General features: G+C 38.8%; 1 protein-coding gene across 2 annotated transcripts in view; it reads left to right on the top strand.

Moving 5' to 3' along the window:
* The window catches only part of LOC139766662 (vesicular integral-membrane protein VIP36), a 58,836-nt gene that overhangs the window by 15,207 nt on the left and 22,098 nt on the right, over positions 1-21,531 (top strand). For both annotated transcript variants that reach the window (XM_071695556.1, XM_071695557.1), the window contains exons 4-5: positions 4,271-4,436; positions 13,528-13,694. In XM_071695556.1, coding sequence (XP_071551657.1) covers positions 4,271-4,436; positions 13,528-13,694 — 333 coding nt within the window. The remainder of the gene's footprint in view (positions 1-4,270; positions 4,437-13,527; positions 13,695-21,531) is intronic.

The raw sequence follows: 21,531 nt of genomic DNA, 5'->3' as shown, positions 1-21,531 counted from the left end.
CAGTCTCTCCTAAATCCTCAAAAAAGTGTATGATTATGTCATCATAATTTGGATACTAGATTTACACTCCCACCATTTTAGTCATTTTTAGAAAAAAAAATTGTTTTAGTTTTTATGTTTATGAAAATAATTTTTTTTTTATATATCTAAGTACATAACATTTTGTTTAAGTAAATGATATGTGTGTATGATGTATAAGTTTGTATATATATAATTTTCAAATGATACACCTAAATCATACCGGAAAGCTATTGCCACCCTCGCATGCCTATGTAAAGGAAATTATCCTACTTTTTAAGTAGTTTCTTCAGTGACATACGATACAGAGATATTCTGTAAGGGAAAACATGTTATAGATTTTTTTTCACTTTGGGGAGCATCATTTCAGATGAACTGCACTGTTTAGAGGTTAATGGGGAAATGAGGATTAGAGATGAAATATGTTTAGCTCATAAGGGGTTGATGACTGTTACTAAGTCAACTCTACATATAGTTAAGACCAAAAGTATCAAGATCCAACTAACAACAATAATTTTTAGTTGTGAAATCCATAATTCATTCTTCATTTTCAGAACAAAGACAGAACCCGTCATTTAAGAGACATCTCAAACTTATAAAAGTAGATTTAAATCTTGTAATATTGGTAAGAATAAGTAAAGCATAAAGAACATAGCATTAACTTTAGAAAATGCAGCAAAATAGAGTATACAAGTAATTAGATCTGTAAAACCATTCATGCATCTGCCACATGAATCTGAAAAAAAAATCATGCATTTGCTTGATGACTAAAGTTAGGTAATGACATGCTTACAGAAGTAGTCCATCCCCAAAATATCTGCAAAGATCAGATTTTTCTTTAGTTTGAAATTTCAACCTTGGGAAATGATGTAAAGTATATATTAGGATAGTGATTAATGATTCTAACATTATTATGTTGAATAGTATGGAAAATTCATTGGTGCTGTTTGGATGTGAGTTATGAGCCCTTAATGCAGAAGAATGGAAGAGGGTGGATGTGTTAGAAATGAAATGCCTGAGAACATCATGTGAATGAGGCATGTTGATCATGCAAGGAATGACCATGTAAGAGAGAGGTTATGGTAGTAAGAAGAGTATGACTGAGAGAGCTGAATGGGGTTTTCTGAAGTGGTTTAGACATACAGAGAGGATGAGTGAAGAGAGATTAACTGATAGGATATATGTGTCAGAAGTAGAGGGATTAAGTTTGACGGGAGACAGAATTTGAAATGGAAAGATGATTTGAAAGAGGCTTTGAGTTATTGGGTTCCGAACATACAGTAAGGTGTGATCCATGTATGGAATAAGAGTGAATTGGAGCAAAGTGGTATACATAGTGTGACTTGCAGTCAGCAAGCTGAACTAGGGTGTCTGAAGTAGTCATGTGAAACCAAAGAAAGATTTGTCGGGCTTGGCTGTGGATAGGGGGCTTTGATTTCAGTGTGTTACACATGACAGTTAGAGCTTGGATATGAACTTTTGAGGGCATTCTTTGTGTTCCTTAGCACCATCTCATTATGTGGGAAACTGAACAAATTTGAAAAAAATAATTTAACCCGAGGATGTCTTTTATGGGGGGCTCTTGCACCTCTGAGGATGCAGTACAATCAGTAGCTTAGAATTGATGGACTCTTTTCAAGTGGGAAGTTCTTTGACATCCACTGACAAAGGTACCAACTTGCTGAAGACTTCACTCATGGTGTAACCTTATACAGTTGGAGGTTGGTAACACCAAGTGATTGTGTTGAAAGATTTATTGAACCTGTTGGTGAAAAACAAGTTGGTTTTAGGAAGGGTAAGAGTGTGTAGACCACATAATGTACTTAGACAATTGTTGGAGAAATTTTGATGAAAAAGAGGAATGTATACATTTAGCAATCATGCATTAAAAAGGCATGTGATAAAGTGAAAAGGAAAGGTCTCTGGGAAGTTCTGACTCATATATGGCATGTGTAGAACTTTTGAATTTTGTCAAAGCTTTTATGATAGAGTAAAAGTAGTGTATGTGTGAGAGTAAGGGTGGTATGAGTAAGTGATTTGAAGTAAATGTGGGTGTGTATGAAGGTTGTGTGATATAACCATGGTTATTAATGTTTTTATGGATGGATAGCTCATGAGATGAGACTGAGGTAGAGCGATCATGGTGTGATACTTATTCATGGAGAAACAGAGTGGAAGTTATCATTGTTGCTGTGTTGTTGAGTAAGACTGAGAAAGAGCTGGATACAATGGTGTGCTGCATCAGTGATGTATGATGGAGGAGGATGCAGAGCGTGAATGTGAAAGGGATGGGAGATTACTTTGGAACATCATTGTGCAATGTGAGAAATTGGAAGGTATGGATGAATATGAATATTTAGGTGTAAGTTTCAGTTAGTATGGTAGATGTAAAGCATGTGTGCATTTAGTAAGAGAGGAGGATGAGTAGTTCCAGGTAAAGGAGAGTCTTTGTCATGGGTGTTTAATCTGTTTATATATGGGGAGGTTAGGGAGGTGAAGGGGCAGGTGTGCAGTCTGTCAGTTATTGGGAGTTGAGTGAGTTACTGTTTGCTGATAACAGTACTGGTGGCAGATTTGAGTGAGAAAGTGCAGAAGCTGGTCTCTGAGTTTAGTTGTGTTTGAAAGGGGAAAGTTGAGAGTAGGTGTGAAAAGCAAAGTTTTTAGGGTTGACTGTGGAGATAAACAGGTTATTTGGAGTGTGAGTTCAGATGGATGGAACCTAGAGGAATTAGAATGTTTTAGATACCTGGGAGTGGAAGTGGCAAAGAATGTAATCATGGGAGCTGAAATGAGCCATAAAGTGGTTGATGGGAGTAAGGTCTTGGGTGCAGTAAGGAGTGTGTGTAAAGAAAGGTTTCTGTCTCTGAAGCCAAAGATGGATATGGTTGATAGTATAGTAGTCCTGACAAGGTGATGTAACCATGGTTGTTTTTATCTATTTTTGAATAGGATGATGAGGGAGTTAATTGTGAGGGATGGGTCTACTAAATGCTGTGGGTGGAGGGACATGTTAGATGAATCAGAAGTGATGATTGCAGATGCCACAGTTCCAATGGTGCAGAGAAATACATTAGAAGCTGTTGGCAAAGTTTAGGAGTGTGTACAGGAGAGAGTTAAGAGAAAACATGAACATAAACAAGATATTGGTGATATAGCAAGGAATGAAACAAGATGGTTGGAGTGTAAGTTTAGATAGAGAGGACCTGTAGGAAGTGGATTTCTTTCAGTACATGGAAATGGAGGGAACTTTGGAGACTGAAGTGAATTAGGGTGAGAAAGGGAACTAAGGTCGTGGGTGCATCAAGGAGTATTTGGAAGGAGAGGATATAGTCTGTAAGGGAAAAGATGGTTATGTTTAAAGGTATAAGATTGTGACAGTGTTGTATTAATGCAAAATTTGGGCCTTGAATTCAAAAGAAAGGAAAAGAGTGAATGTGTTGGAAATGAAATGCCTATGCACATACAGTCCATTTAAGCCCATTTACCCAAAGCCCAGTCACCACTTGCACTTATGTATGCATATTTTCTTAGACTATGTATTCCCAATCACATTTTCTTAGATCATATACTCCAGATTACCAGTATTCTTTTCAGCATATAATATGAGATGCTTTTCCCTGTTTTCAATTACACCAGGAATGCATGTCTGCTCATCATTCCCAGACACACATATCGCCATTACCTGCACTCAGATCTGCTAGCACTAAATGTAATTCAATTTTCTTGAATCAGATCTCCCAAAGCAATCATTCACCTATACTCACAGTGCATTTTTCTTCTTAACTTTTCTCATTTCATGGTACAAAATAAATGAGTCATCTGCTACTCATACTCTACTTTCATTTCAACCTAAATCTGCCATGAACTCTTTTCCTTGCACTCTTTAACGCACTTCTTCACCTCATGTATCATTAGAAGTGCTAGTCCTTCCTTCTCTTTTGTCCTGTCACTAGTGCTGGACCTTATTCCCTGAATATTTGAGAAATGCGGTCCCTTTACCCTTCAACTTTGTTTCACCGAGAGCCAAAACATTCAGGTTTCTCATCAAACATATCACTCATATCTCACTTCTTTTTATGGTTACGACCATGCAGAGTCAGGCAACCCAGTTTAAACCTTTGAAGGAAAATTCTCTCTCAGCTTTTGTCTCTGTTCCTTTATTTAGAAGGTAATGATAAAGGAGTGAAAGATTTATGTCCCTGTTTTTATTTGAATCTGTTTTTGACTTATTCAAATGTTTTACCCAAAACAGCATGGTCACCCTTACATTTCTGCTATGGTTAATAATGGGACTCTTCACTATGACCATGACCGTGATGGAACTCATACCCAGTTGTCGTCAGGCTGTGTTTCTAAGTTCAGGAACCTGGATCATGATACATATATTTCCATCAGATATGTTCATGACACATTAACAGGTGAGGAAATGACATTTCATGGATTGTGCCATTTCAGTATTGATGATAATAATTGCAGTGAAATTGTTTCTCATTTTTTTTGCTGAATGGTAGTTCTGAATTGCTTGCCTGAATCCACATTTTGCTGTCATGGTCTCATAAAAAGATTTAACATGTTTATTTGATTAGTTCCATTGTAGTCATTTGAGTTATAATTCTTGTACATATTTTTTAGTGTATTTATCATTGAGCTTTTTCATGATGGAAGAATCGAAAAGGAAAGTTAAGAAGTTAAAGAAATTCATTAATGTTTTAAGGATTATTGCCATTTACATTGTTTTATCTGCATTCTCTCTTCTGACTAAAGAATATAATGTTCATTACTCCATGAAACAGTATAAAGCCTCCATTATGGCAAAAGCTCACTCCCTTTAGTATTCTTGATCTAAGTTTTTGTGCATGCATTGCAGGTGACTTTAGTGTATAATTCTTTCACACACTTACACTCTAGAAAGGACATGAAAGAAAGCAACATAGAAAGATTAAAGAGGTGTTTTTATTGCTAGTGGGTAATTCAGCCAGCATTGTTGAGAATTCATTTAAGATTTTTCATAACTGTTTATGATTTGTATTTTGAGACTGTAAGAGTGTGGACTTTTTTAAGTTGTAACTACATTTTTTTTTTTTTTTTTTTTTTTATACTTTGTCGCTGTCTCCCGCGTTTGCGAGGTAGCGCAAGGAAACAGACGAAAGAAATGGCCCAACCCCCCCCCATACACATGTATATACATACGTCCACACACGCAAATATACATACCTACACAGCTTTCCATGGTTTACCCCAGACGCTTCACATGCCTTGATTCAATCCACTGACAGCACGTCAGCCCCGGTATACCACATCGCTTCAATTCACTCTATTCCTTGCCCTCCTTTCACCCTCCTGCATGTTCAGGCCCCGATCACACAAAATCTTTTTCACTCCATCTTTCCACCTCCAATTTGGTCTCCCTCTTCTCCTTGTTCCCTCCACCTCCGACACATATATCCTCTTGGTCAATCTTTCCTCACTCATCCTCTCCATGTGCCCAAACCACTTCAAAACACCCTCTTCTGCTCTCTCAACCACGCTCTTTTTATTTCCACACATCTCTCTTACCCTTACGTTACTCACTCGATCAAACCACCTCACACCACACATTGTCCTCAAACATCTCATTTCCAGCACATCCATCCTCCTGCGCACAACTCTATCCATAGCCCACGCCTCGCAACCATACAACATTGTTGGAACCACTATTCCTTCAAACATACCCATTTTTGCTTTCCGAGATAATGTTCTCGACTTCCACACATTCTTCAAGGCCCCCAGAATTTTCGCCCCCTCCCCCACCCTATGATCCACTTCCGCTTCCATGGTTCCATCCGCTGCCAGATCCACTCCCAGATATCTAAAACATTTCACTTCCTCCAGTTTTTCTCCATTCAAACTCACCTCCCAATTGACTTGACCCTCAACCCTACTGTACCTAATAACCTTGCTCTTATTCACATTTACTCTTAACTTTCTTCTTCCACACACTTTAACAAACTCAGTCACTAGCTTCTGCAGTTTCACACATGAATCAGCCACCAGCGCTGTGTCATCAGCGAACAACAACTGACTCACTTCCCAAGCTCTCTCATCCACAACAGACTTCATACTTGCCCCTCTTTCCAAAACTCTTGCATTTACCTCCCTAACAACCCCATCCATAAACAAATTAAACAACCATGGAGACATCACACACCCCTGCCGCAAACCTACATTCACTGAGAACCAATCACTTTCCTCTCTTCCTACACGTACACATGCCTTACATCCTCGATAAAAACTTTTCACTGCTTCTAACAACTTTCCTCCCACACCATATATTCTTAATACCTTCCACAGAGCATCTCTATCAACTCTATCATATGCCTTCTCCAGATCCATAAATGCTACATACAAATCCATTTGCTTTTCTAAGTATTTCTCACATACATTCTTCAAAGCAAACACCTGATCCACACATCCTCTACCACTTCTGAAACCACACTGCTCTTCCCCAATCTGATGCTCTGTACATGCCTTCACCCTCTCAATTAATACCCTCCCATATAATTTACCAGGAATACTCAACAAACTTTTTTTTTTTTTTTTTTTTTTTTTTTTATACTTTGTCGCTGTCTCCCGCGTTTGCGAGGTAGCGCAAGGAAACAGACGAAAGAAACGGCCCAACCCCCCCCCATACACATGTACATACACACGCCCACACACGCAAATATACATACCTACACAGCTTTCCATGGTTTACCCCAGACGCTTCGCATGCCTTGATTCAATCCACTGACAGCACGTCAACCCCTGTATACCACATCGCTCCAATTCACTCTATTCCTTGCCCTCCTTTCACCCTCCTGCATGTTCAGGCCCCGATCACACAAAATCTTTTTCACTCCATCTTTCCACCTCCAATTTGGTCTCCCTCTTCTCCTCGTTCCCTCCACCTCCGACACATATATCCTCTTGGTCAATCTTTCCTCACTCATTCTCTCCATGTGCCCAAACCATTTCAAAACACCCTCTTCTGCTCTCTCAACCACGCTCTTTTTATTTCCACACATCTCTCTTACCCTTACGTTACTTACTTGATCAAACCACCTCACACCACACATTTTCCTCAAACATCTCATTTCCAGCACATCCATCCTCCTGCGCACATCTCTATCCATAGCCCACGCCTCGCAACCATACAACATTGTTGGAACCACTATTCCTTCAAACATACCCATTTTTGCTTTCCGAGATAATGTTCTCGACTTCCACACATTTTTCAAGGCTCCCAAAATTTTCGCCCCCTCCCCCACCCTATGATCCACTTCCGCTTCCATGGTTCCATCCGCTGCCAGATCCACTCCCAGATATCTAAAACACTTCACTTCCTCCAGTTTTTCTCCATTCAAACTCACCTCCCAATTGACTTGACCCTCACCCCTACTGTACCTAATAACCTTGCTCTTATTCACATTTACTCTTAACTTTCTTCTTCCACACACTTTACCAAACTCAGTCACCAGCTTCTGCAGTTTCTCACATGAATCAGCCACCAGCGCTGTATCATCAGCAAACAACAACTGACTCACTTCCCAAGCTCTCTCATCCCCAACAGACTTCATACTTGCCCCTCTTTCCAGGACTCTTGCATTTACCTCCCTAACAACCCCATCCATAAACAAATTAAACAACCATGGAGACATCACACACCCCTGCCGCAAACCTACATTCACTGAGAACCAATCACTTTCCTCTCTTCCTACACGTACACATGCCTTACATCCTCGATAAAAACTTTTCACTGCTTCTAACAACTTGCCTCCCACACCATATATTCTTAATACCTTCCACAGAGCATCTCTATCAACTCTATCATATGCCTTCTCCAGATCCATAAATGCTACATACAAATCCATTTGCTTTTCTAAGTATTTCTCACATACATTCTTCAAAGCAAACACCTGATCCACACATCCTCTACCACTTCTGAAACTGCACTGCTCTTCCCCAATCTGATGCTCTGTACATGCCTTCACCCTCTCAATCAATACCCTCCCATATAATTTACCAGGAATACTCAACAAACTTATACCTCTGTAATTTGAGCACTCACTCTTATCCCCTTTGCCTTTGTACAATGGCACTATGCACGCATTCCGCCAATCCTCAGGCACCTCACCATGAGTCATACATACATTTAAATAACCTTACCAACCAGTCAACAATACAGTCACCCCCTTTTTTAATAAATTCCACTGCAATACCATCCAAACCTGCTGCCTTGCCGGCTTTCATCTTCCGCAAAGCTTTTACTACCTCTTCTCTGTTTACCAAATCATTTTCCCTAACCCTCTCACTTTGCACACCACCTCGACCAAAACACCCTATATCTGCCACTCTGTCATCAGACACATTCAACAAACCTTCAAAATACTCATTCCATCTCCTTCTCACATCACCGCTACTTGTTATCACCTCCCCATTTACGCCCTTCACTGAAGTTCCCATTTGCTCCCTTGTCTTACGCACCCTATTTACCTCCTTCCAGAACATCTTATACCTCTGTAATTTGAGCACTCACTCTTATCCCCTGTATATACTGTATATACTGTATTTCAGAGAATAGACTATAATTATTACATATTCCTATTTTTTTAAGTTGTTATCATGTATATACTGTATTTTAAATAAATTGGAAGAAGTTGAACTGAAAATCATCAACAAATTGATCTAGAAGGAGGCTGGATAAAGGAGATTTCGAGAGCTTTACTACTGAAGGAGAAAATTTTTAGGAGAAAAAAATGTGATGAAACATTTAGGTTTATAGTGATAGAGAAGCTTATGGCATTAATAGAGAAACAGGATGTAAAGGTAAAACAAGCTGATGAAGAAGTTAGAACAACAAAGAATTTAATCAAGGAACATGAACACAAAATCATAGTGATTCAAAGAATTAAGAAGGAAGATAGACTTAGGAGAAAGGGCATGTATCATGGAAAGAGTCAGAGTGAGGAGATAAGTGGGACTTCTCTGTATGAGCAAAGGATGAATCAAAGAAAATGTGTATTATACAAATATCAGAAACTTTGGGAATAATTAGAAGATGGAAAATTAGAGTTAATCCTGCAGTTACAGATGTAGGGACCAAGAGTAGTGAATAATGTTAAGAAATGTGCTGAACCATGGATTTGGGAGTTTATAATTACCTGATACCATACTTGTATGTGTATACCTTAGGCTTTGCATGATTTTCTTTTTCATCTTACTTTCCCAGTTTTTTTTCTGGTTTGTGAACACTGCTTTTTCCAGTATGTCTTTCATCCTGTTCCCCTGTACATCCGGGTCTGTGCTTATGACAACTTTCTGATCTCCACTTTGATGATGTACAGTTATATCCTTGCATATTTCAGGTGTTCTTGCTTTTCAGTATCCTTTCTATTGTCATCCATACGTGTCTTCCATGTTGCATTTTACTTCATGCTGTGCATTAATGATGCTTGGTTGGTAGTGATGTTGGGTTTTCCCAAGTTTTTTCTGAGATAAGTTAATGCATTTAAGTGTGGTTACTACAGTGTTCATATATTACTGTAGGATTGGATTGATTATTGGAAAATGCATGAAATTATGATTTCTTTTATTACAGTCTGAACATCTTTTACTCTCATGAAATCTATATTTGCACATTGATGATACCAGATCACAAGTCATATGGCTGTATATTATACACAGATCCAAAATTCAAGATATAACATTTTTAGTTTAGTGCATTGTGGTCAAGAGGTGCATAACCTTGTGACAGAGCTATGTTTGCTGATGAAAGTCTTTGAATTTCGATGTACTGCTTCGGGTCATAAAAAGAAGTATGTTTTCTGCTCTTAGTTGGAACCAAAATAGCCTAGAAATAATTTTTGCTTCGAGAACATTTTGCGGTTGGCTATGCAGGGATTATTGTGATTTATGACTGCTAATTTTGGCAGTAGCACTTCTATTAAGCACCCAGCTGTATGACATTTTCTGTTTACTGGAAGTGATTGACAGCTCCCAAGTGTGTGAGTATACTATTTTAGAGGAAAGTTTTACTGAAATTTTTACTTTTGAAGAATAGTGCATATTTTGTAAATTTTGCTCATATCATACATAAAGCAAGGAAGAGTCCCTTGCTTTTCATGGACAGACAAGGGTTGATAAAGGAACTTTAGGGCAGGGAATGTATTGTCTTTATGAGAAGACCTTCTCCAGAAGCCAAGTATAAATGTGATTTTTTATTGATTCTTGATAAAAGAATAAAGTGAACTTTTATATCAATATATCAAAATGGTAAGATCTTTCCAGGTGAATCTACTGATTTATAGTGTCACATGCGAATTAGATTGTCCTCAAAAAACCTCAGTTTTGCAGGGTTGTTCAAAAATTTGAGCAGTTAGAAGCCAGTAAAGTGGCATGGTGCTTGTACAGGTCTGTTTTGCTAACAGAAAGACATACATTAAGAAATTTCTCATCAGAGCTTTGGAGAACTCTAAAATGGTTTTTAAGCCAGGAAAATCTTCAGGGACCCATGGTCCAACTGATAGTTTGGACAAAATTGTTAGATTTCATTTGGGGCTACCAATCTCCAGGTCACATAAAATTAAGATTTTATAGACTTAAGCTTAAGCTCAGAGGAAGAATAAATGGTTCCCTGGTTGTCTATTTTTCTGAACAATATGAATCTTGGTCAAGGAATGGTTTTCATGGATGATGTTATAGTTATGCAGTGTTTAATCAGTAGACATAATCAACACCTACAAACTTACCTCACCTCTTGCCTTCTCAGATACACTTCCCAACCACAGAACCTGAACAACACACTACTATCAACACTTACAGTACAACTAAAGCCTTAAAGGAGTCCCCTGCATCAGGTTTTGACATCATATCAGACCCTAGCATAAAACAGTTTGGCCTAATTGCAGTCGAACCTCTTGCATATATCTTAAAAGAAAAAAAGAGGAAAAAGCTTTTCAACATATATCCAAACCACCCAATTCCATCTCCTCTTACTTTCTTGTATTGCTTGTGTATTGGATATCCAAAATTCTTGAAAAACTGATCCACAATAGAATCACCCAGAACACTTCTCTTTCACCTGCACAGCATAGTTTATGACATAGTCACTTCACTACCAGTAGCACTGCGTGCAGACCTCTTACAATATATCCTTGATGGCTTCAGTCAACCACAATTCCCCTGCTGTACAGTATTAATAGTAGTAGATATCAACAAAGCACTTAACACTGTTACTAGACATATTATCGAAAGTTACTTGACTCCAACTTCCAAAACAATGACAAGAAATGGGTAGCCAACTATATATATATATATATATATATATATATATATATATATATATATATATATATATATATATATATATTGTAAAGGATTATCTGCTAGATAATCCTTTACAATATATATATGCTCTTCCTATCAGAGACTGTGCCACGTGCTTTAGGGATATTTTTAGGCCTCTCCAAAAGTTTCTTTATAATATTTTTTTATTTGATCATAAGTTTTCCTTGGTCTTTCTTTTTCATAGCTAAAGCCAGTAGCACTGTTCCTTCACATAAGAATGCCATGATCTTTTGGATACTCTATTTGACTGTAGTCAAATGAATATTCAATAGTAGTGAATGCTTTGTTTGACTTTTCTCCATGGTGGAAAATGTTTCTCCATTATGGTGTTCGATGACACTCTAATAGCATTTGAGGTAACTGCAACACTGAATATATGTACTGTTGTCTGTGCCGTAGTTGGTCTTATTGAAATTTGTGGGCCTGTTAGATAATTCATTGCCAAATGTATTTATGAAAGATTTCCTTGATTTTTGATAAAATCTATATTTTTCATAACATAACATTGGTTTCAACCAGTTTCTGTGGCAGATATAGAGACTTTAGTATCTTTTTACATAGAAAAAGTAATGGAAAAGTTTATATGAATAATTAGATTTTTTCATGGAGGAAAAACATTTTTAGGGAATGGGTTTTGGAAACAAAATATGTGTCCAAAGAGCTGAAGCACCCTTTGGCCCTGGTGATTGATGCAGTTGTTTTTCAAACCTTGTGTGGAGTTTATTTTTACAAAACTTTTTTTTGTAATGAAACCTGTAATGAAATATTTCAGCATAAAGTGACATTTGTCAAAAGTCGGAGATCTTTTACTGTATGTTACTCTGTGAGGAATATGGCTCCAAAATATCAAGAAACCCAAAGTTTCTTGATAAAGATGTGATTGTTAGATTTAGGAATAAATCAGTTTTAATATTGTCCAAGATAAAATTTCTTTTAAGAAATATTGTCCTTTATGTCCAGCCACTACTAAAAGCTTTTCTTGGTCTTTCACTGAATTACCTAGGAGAATAATTGTTTGTTTTTTAGGCTCTTTAAGTCTATCAAGAACATTTATGGTTCGCCTTTCACAGTATTCTAGAATATATAATGTAAATATTGTTACTTAAGTTTTTGCTTTTTTTGGAACATCTTTTTGGTTAAGAAAGAGAAAAGAGTTTTAGCATTCAACAAATACCTTACTTTGATGTGATTAAGTTTATCTCCCTTATATGGTTTTGAGTATACTGCCATAAGAAGAGGATAGTATAGAATTGAAAACATTACTTATTAAAGCTTGGGTCTTTCTTTCATTTTTCAAAGCATTTTCATGAAACCTCACCTTTTCCATGTTCCTATTCTCTCTGATTATCATAGAACTCTGTTCATAGATAATGGATTTAGGTTTTGAAGGATACAAAAACCTTTTCTTTACCATAGGCAGAGCTGGATGAGCATTCATTTTTTCATTCTTTTTCTTTTTCATTTTAATTAAGAAAAATTTTGTTTTCAAACATTAATGGCCAAGGCACAGAGAATACTTGAGTATAATTACCTATTTGTGCTGTACAGGGAGGATGTGTTACACATTTTGGAGCCTCATCTCTTGAAAATTCTCCAAAGTCATATGATTTCTTTAATTTATGTATACTGTCTGTGCTAACCATAACCTCAGTCATTCTATTCCATTCATCCACCACTCATAATAAGTTGTTTGGTTGTTGAGTCTTGCAATTGAGCTTCTGGCCTTATATGATTTACTATGGTTGAAGAAGGTGAGTCATCATTGATACATGTCATTTTGGAAGTAAAATGTCCTAAATCTCTACTGAGTAAGTGTTCTTACAGAGATACATAGGGCTCTGCTGATGGTAGAGAAATGGTTTTTCATCCTCCAAAACTTACATATTTTTTTCTGCTTAGTGGCCCCCTCCTCTTGCCTCACTTTGTAGTTTGTTCCTGTATGCCTGTTTCATATGCTGTGATCATGTATTGATACCTATAACATATTTATCATGTAATTAAGAGAAATCTTGTTCGTGTACTACACATTACCCCAGATCTTTAGATGCTTCTCTTTGTTATAGTTTAAGCAGTAAGGTTCTTCCTTGTTCATACTTGGCCCATTTACATGCTTTTGAATATTGATTTTGATTTTGTATGTTGCAGTATCAACTGACATAGACAACAAGCAAGCATTCAGTGATTGCTTCTCGGTGGCTGGTGTAAAATTACCTGTAGGTTATTATCTTGGGGTGTCTGCTGCTACAGGTGATCTCACTGATAACCATGACATCATCTCTCTCAAGGTGTATGACCTCTCCACACCTGATGATGTAAGTATGTTGTTGATATATACCAAATTTATATTGCATAGTATTGCTTGGTCTTGTTTCCCAGGATATATCCATGTAGATGGTTTTACTCAGGCTCTTTATTTAACTCAAATTCATAGTACAGGTGCACCCATGCAAATCTGGGACCCAAAAATTTACATCACTAGAAAACCAGCTGTTTTTATTGATGAAATCTGTGATTTGATAATCAGCAATACGTGGTGGAAGTATTAGGAGTGGCAGCTTTAGTTGTTTTGCACTCCGGACCCAGTGTTTAGCATATTACACCATTCTAAGGCAGTGACTCTTGTTTTCATAATTTTGTCCCTAACATACAAAAAGTCTAGCAAGCAGACTTAGTGTTGTTATGATGGAAAACATTAACTTGGTTTACCCTGAATTTCAGAGATGTTGAGTTATTGCAGATTATGAGACAGGTACATCCATGAAGGATGTACCTGGTATATGTAATTGCTTCATTAAGTCATCACAGTTTTTTCTCCCCAAAATTTACAGAAGTTGAGGTTACTTACAATGAAATACAATATTAAAATTCTTCAACAAGTGACCTCTGTCACCACCACCTCACCACAGATATGTCTGCTACCACTACCACTATAACCAGCCATCACCACCATTGCTACCAATTTCAGCTATTACCAACCACTGCCACCACTATATTGAAGGCAATACAGGATGATCGTAGAATAGATGACATGCTAAAAGACTAACTGCTGAAAAAAATAGCATAATAGAATAAGCAAGACAAATGATGGAACAAGATGTGTCAGTTGAGAAATGTCATTTTTCAATATACAAATCAGATAGTGAGCACAATGCACTAACTCTACTACCATGGCAAGATATCATTGTAGGTAATCATTACTGTACACCACCACCACAATCATTACCAAGCACCAACAACACAGCCCCCCGCTCCCTCCCCTTTTAGTCACCTTCTATGACACGCAGGGAATATGTGGGAAGCATTCTTTATCCCAATCCCCAGGGATAATGAAGTGTGTGAAAGAAGAAAGCTGAGAGTAAATGTGAATAAGAGCAAGGTTATTAGGTTCAATAGGGCTGAGGGACAAGTTAGTTGGGAGGTAAGTTTGAATGGAGAAAAATTGGAAAAAGTGAAGTGTTTTAGATATCTGGGAGTGGACTTAGCAGCGGATGGAACCATGGAAGTGGAAGTGAGTCACAGGGTGGGGTGGGATGGGGATGGGGAGGTAGAGAGATCAAAGGTCTGGGAGAGTTGAAGATTGTGTGGAAGGTGAGAACATTATCTCAGAGAGCAAAAATGGGTGTGTTTGAAGGAATAGTGGTTCCAACAATGTTATATGGTTGTGGGGCATGGGCTATAATTAGGGTTGTGCGGAGGAGGGTGGATGTGTTGGAAATGAAATGTTTGAGGACAATATGTGGTATGGGGTGGTTTGATTGAGTATGAAATGAAAGGGTGAGAAAGTTGTGTGGTAATGAAAAGAGTGTGGTTGAGAGAGCAGAAGAGGGTGTGTTAAAATGGTTTGGACACATGGAGAGAGAGAGTGAGGAAAGACTAACAAAGAGGATATATGTGTCATAGGTGGAGGGAAGAAGGAGAAGTGGGAGACCAAATCGGAGGTGGAAGGATGGAGTGATAAAGAATTGGAGCAATTGGGGCCTGATCATACAGGAGGGTGAAAGGTGTGCAAGGAATAGAGTGAATTGAACAATGTGGTATACCGGGGTTGATGTGCTGTCAGTGGATTGAACCAGGGCATGTGAAGTGTCTGGGATAAACCATGGAAAGGTCTGTGGTGTCTTGATGTGGAAAAGGAGCTGTGCATTACACATGCATTACACATTACACATGACTGTTAGAGACTGAGTGTGAACGAATGTGGCCTTTTATGTCTGTTCCTGGCACTGCCCCACTATAGGGGGAGAGGGATTCATTTCGTGTGTAGTGGGGTGGTGCCGGGAATGGCTGAAGGCAGCAAGTATGGATATGTACATGTGTATATATGTATATGTCTGTGTTTGTATTTGTATGTATACATTGAAAAGTATGTGTATGTATATGTGCATGTATGGGCTTTTATGTATATACATGCCTATGTGGATGGGTTGCACCATTCCTCGTCTGTTTCCTTGCACTACCTCTTAACGCGGGAGACGGCGGTTAAGTATAGTAAATAAATAGACATATACATATATACACATGTACATAAACCATACTGGATTTCATCTTCTGCAAAGCTTTCACTACCTCTTCTCTGTTCACCAGACCATTCTCCCTGACCCTCTCACTTTACAAACCTCCCTGACCGAAACGCTCTATATCTGTCACTGTCATCAAACACATTCAGCAAACCTTCAAAATATTCACTCCATATCCTTCTCACTTCATCACTACTCATTACCTCCCCATTTGTCCCCTTCACTGATGATCCCATTTTCCTCTTGTCTTTTTTTTTTTTTTTTTTTTTTTTTTTTTTTTCAAACTATTCGCCATTTCCCGCATTAGCGAGGTAGCGTTAAGAACAGAGAACTGGGCCACTGAGGGAATATCCTCACCTGGCCCTCTTCTCTGTTCCTTCTTTTGGAAAATTAAAAAAAAAATTGAGAGGGGAGGATTTCCAGCCCCCCGCTCCCTCCCCTTTTAGTCGCCTTCTACGACACGCAGGGAATACGTGGGAAGTATTCTTTCTCCCCTATATTTACCTCCTTCCAAAAAATTTTCCCATTCTACCTAAAGTTTAATGATACTCTCTCACCCCAACTCTCTTTTGCCCTCTTTTTCATTTGTTGCACCTTTCTCTTGACCTCTTGCTGCTTTCTTTTATACATCTCCCAGTCATTTGCATTACTTCCTTGCAAAAATCATCCAAACGTCTCTCTTTTCTCTCTCATTAACAATCTTACTTCTTCATCCCGCCATTCACTACCCTTTCTAATCTGCCCCACCTCCCACCTTTTTCATGCCACATGCATCTTTTGCACAAGCCATCACTGCTTCCCTAAATACATTCCATCCCTCCCCCACTCCCCTTACGGCATTTGTTCTCACTTTTTTCCATTCTGCACTCAATCTCTCTTGGTACTTCCTCACACAAGTCTCTTTTCCAAGCTCACTTACTCTCACCACTTTCTTCTTCCCAACATTCTCTCTTCTTTTCTGTAAACCTCTACAAATCTTCACCTTTGCCTCCACAAGATAGTGATCAGACATTCCTCCAGTTACCCCTCTCAGCACATTAACATCCAAAATTCTCTTTTATACACGCCTATCAATTAACACATAATACAATAACGCTCTCTGGCCATCTCTCCTACTCACATATATATACTTATGTATATCTCTCTTTTTGGTTTGATTGAGTAAGTAATGAAAGGGTAAGAGAGATGTGTAGTGGTAAAAAAAGAGTGTGGTTGAGAGAGCAGAAGAGGGTGTGTTGAAGTGCTTTGGTCGCATGGAGAGAATGAGTGAGGAAAGATTGACAAAGAGGATATATGTGTCAGAGGTAGAGGGAACAAGGAGAAGTGGGAGGCCAAATTTGAGGTGGAAGGATGGAGTGAAAAAGAATTTTAGCAATTGGGGCCTGAACATACAGGTGGGTGAAATGCATGCAAGGAATAGAGTGAATTGGAATGATGTGGTATACCAGGGTTGACGTGCTGTCAGTGGATTGAACTAGTGCATGTGAAGTGTCTGGGGTATACCATGGAAAGTTTTGTGGGACCTGGATGTGGAAAGGAAGCTGTGGTTTCAGTGCATTACACATGACAGCTAGAGACTAAGTGTGAATGAATGTGGCCTTTGTTGCCTTTTCCTAGCACTACCTTGCATGTACGTTGGGGGGGTGCTATTTCATGTGTGGTGGGGTGGTGATTGGAATGGATGAAGGCAGCAGTTATGAATATGTACGTGTATGTATGTATATGTCTGTGTATGTATATGTATGCATACGTTGAAATGTATAGGTATGTACATGTGCATGTGTTTGCGTTTTTGTATATACATGTGTATGTGGGTGGGTTGAGATTTTCTTTCATCTGTTTCCTTGCGCTACCTTGCTAATGTGGGAGACAGTGATTAAGTAAATTAATAAATATCTTTTTTTTTAAACCAGGTATTCCCAATCACCAGTCCTTTTTCAGCACACAAATCCACAAGCTCTTCACCATTTCCACTTACAACACCTAACACCCTATGTACACCAATTATACCCTCAATTGCCACATTACTCACCTTTGCATTCATGTCACCCATTGCTATGACCTAGTCTCGTACATCAAAACTACTAACATGTATGTATATTTGTATATGTTGATATGTATATGTATGTATATGTGCATGTATGGGCATTTATGTATATATATGTGTATATGAGTGGATGGGCCATTCTTTGTCTGTGTCCTGATGCTACCTCGCGTACATGGGAAACTGCGATCAAGTATAATAAGTAAATAAACAGCATCGCCACCCCGTGCATCAGAGGTAGCATCAAGAACACAGACAGAAAAAGGCCACATTCGCTCACACTCAGTCTTTATCTGTCATGTGCAATGCACTGAAACCACAGCTTCCTGTCCACATCCAGGTCCTACAGACCTTTCCATGGTTAGCCCCAGATGTTTAACATGCCCTGGTTCAGTCCATTGACAGCATGTTGACCTTGGTATACCACATTGTTCCAATTTACCTTGTCTTATATATATAAAGAAGGCGACTAAAAGGAAGGGGGGGTGGAAATCCACTCCTCTTGTTATTTTTTTAATTTTCCAAAAGAAGGAACAGAGAAGGGGGCCAGGTGAGGATATTCCCTCAAAGGCCCAGTCCTCTGTTCTTAACGCTACCTCACTAACGCAGGAAATGGCGAATAGTTTGAAAGAAAAAGAAAGATATATATATATATATATATATATATATATATATAGAGTTGTGCAGAGGAAGGTGGATGTATTAGAAATGAGATGTTTGAGGATAATATGTGGTGTGAATTGGTTTGATTGAGTAAGTAATAATAGGTAAGAGAGATTTGTGGTAATAAAAAGAGTGTGGTTTAGATAGCAGAAGAAGGTGTTTTGAAATGGTTTGGTCACATGGAGAGAATGAGTGAGGAAAGATTGACCAAGAGGATATATGTGTCAGAGGTGAAGGGAACGAGGTGGTGGGAGACCAAATTGGAGGTGGAAAGATGGAGTGAAAAAAATTTTGAGTGATCAGGGGCTGAACATGCAGGAGGGTGAAAGGCATGCAAGGAATAGAGTGAATTGGAATGATGTGGTATTCCGAGGTCGATGTGCTGTCAATGGATTGAACCAGGGCATGTGAAGCATCTGGGGTAAACCATGGAAAGTTCTGTGGGGCCCGGATGTGGAAAGGAAGCTGTGGTTTCGGTGCATTATTACATGACAGCTAGAGACTGAGTGTGAACGAATGGGGCCTTTGTTGTCTTTTCCTAGCTCTACCTCGCACCTATGTTGGGGGAGGGATTGTTATTTCATGTGTGGCGAGGTGGTGATGGGAATGAATAAAGGCAGACAGTATGAATTATGTACATGTGTATATATGTATATGTCTGTGTGTGTATATATATGTATACGTTGAGATGTATAGGTATGTATATTTGCGTGTGTGGACTTGTATGTATATACATGTGTATGGGCCATGGTGGGTTGGGCCATTTCTTTCGTCTGTTTCCTTGCGCTACCCTGCTAACGTGGGAGACAGTGACAAAGCAAAATGGATAAATAGATATATATCTATGCCACAGATCATCCTTTTAACATGATCAATCACACTGTCCCACAATCCATCTTGCCAGGAGCACTTAGAACTTGATTATTTGTTGTAAAAATATGTAAAAGGTAAAACAATTCTGATTCTAAGGAATTCTGTGTAATGATAATTGTTAGACAATATATATATATATATATATATATATATATATATATATATATATATATATATATTTTTTTTTTTTTTTTTTTTTGTTGCTGTCTCCCGCGTTTGCGAGGTAGCGCAAGGAAACAGACGAAAGAAATGGCCCAACCCACCATGGCCCATACACATGTATATACATATAAGTCCACACACGCAAATATACAAACCTACACAGCTTTCCATGGTTTACCCCAGACGCTTCACATGCCCTGATTGAATCCACTGACAGCACGTCAACCCCAGTATACCACATCGATCCAATTCACTCTATTCCTTGCCCTCCTTTCACCCTCCTGCATGTTCAGGCCTCAATCACACAAAATCTTTTTCACTCCATCTTTCCACCTCCAATTTGGTCTCCCACTTCTCGTTCCCTCCACCTCCGACACATATATCCTCTTGGTCAATCTTTCCTCACTCATTCTCTCCATGTGCCCAAACCATTTCAAAACACCCTCTTCTGCTCTCTCAACCACGCTCTTTTTATTTCCACACATCTCTCTTACCCTTACGTTACTTACTCGATCAAACCACCTCACACCACACATTTTCCTCAAACATCTCATTTTCAGCACATCCACCCTCCTGCGCACAACTCTATCCATAGCCCACGCCTCGCAACCATACAACATTGTTGGAACCACTATTCCTTCAAACATACCCATTTTTGCCTTCCGAGATAATGTTCTCGACTTCCACACATTCTTCAAGGCTCCCAGGATTTTCACCCCCTCCCCCACCCAATGATCCACTTCCGCTTCCATGGTTCCATCCGCTGCCAGATCCACTCCCAGATATCTAAAACACTTTACTTCCTCCAGTTTTTCTCCATTCAAACTTACTTCCCAATTGACTTGACCCTTAACCCTACTGTACCTAATAACCTTGCTCTTATTCACATTTACTCTTAACTTTCTTCTTTCACACACTTTACCAAACTCAGTCACCAGCCTCTGCAGTTTCTCACATGAATCAGCCACCAGCGCTGTACCAGCGCTGTATCATCAGCGAACAACAACTGACTCACTTCCCAAGCTCTCTCATCCACAACAGACTTCATACTTGCCCCTCTTTCCAAAACTCTTGCATTCACCTCCCTAACAACCCCATCCATAAACAAATTAAACATTCATGGAGACATCACACACCCCTGCCGCAAACCTACATTCACTGAGAACCAGTCACTTTCCTCTCTTCCTACACGTACACATGCCTTACATCCTCGATAAAAACTTTTCACTGCTTCTAACAACTTGCATCCCACACCATATATTCTTAATACCTTCCACAGAGCATCTCTATCAACTCTATCATATGCCTTCTCCAGATCCATAAATGCTACATACAAATCCATTTGCTTTTCTAAGTATTTCTCACATACATTCTTCAAAGCAAACACCTGCTCCACACATCCTCAACCACTTCTGAAACCACACTGCTCTTCCCCAATCTGATGCTCTGTACATGCCTTCACCCTCTCAATCAATACCCTCCCATATAATTTACCAGGTATACTCAACAAACTTATACCTCTGAAATTTGAGCACTCACTCTTATCCCCTTTGCCTTTGTACAATGGCACTATGCACGCATTCCGCCAATCCTCAGGCACCTCACCATGAGTCATGCATACATTAAATAACCTTACCAACCAGTCAATAATACAGTTATCCCTTTTTTAATAGATTCCACTGCAAGACCATCCAAACCTGCTGCCTTGCCAGCTTTCATCTTCCGCAAAGCTTTTACTACCTCTTCTCTGTTTACCAAATCATTTTCCCTAACCCTATCACTTTGCACACCACCTCGACCAAAACACCCTATATCTGCCACTCTATCATCAAACACATTCAACAAACCTTCAAAATACTCACTCCATCTCCTTCTCACATCACCACTACT

The sequence above is a fragment of the Panulirus ornatus genome, chromosome 58 (genome assembly GCF_036320965.1).
Source record: "Panulirus ornatus isolate Po-2019 chromosome 58, ASM3632096v1, whole genome shotgun sequence".
NCBI classification, from domain to species: domain Eukaryota; kingdom Metazoa; phylum Arthropoda; class Malacostraca; order Decapoda; family Palinuridae; genus Panulirus; species Panulirus ornatus.
Note: the sequence above shows the minus strand (reverse complement) of the source record. Positions and strands in the feature narration are given on the sequence as shown.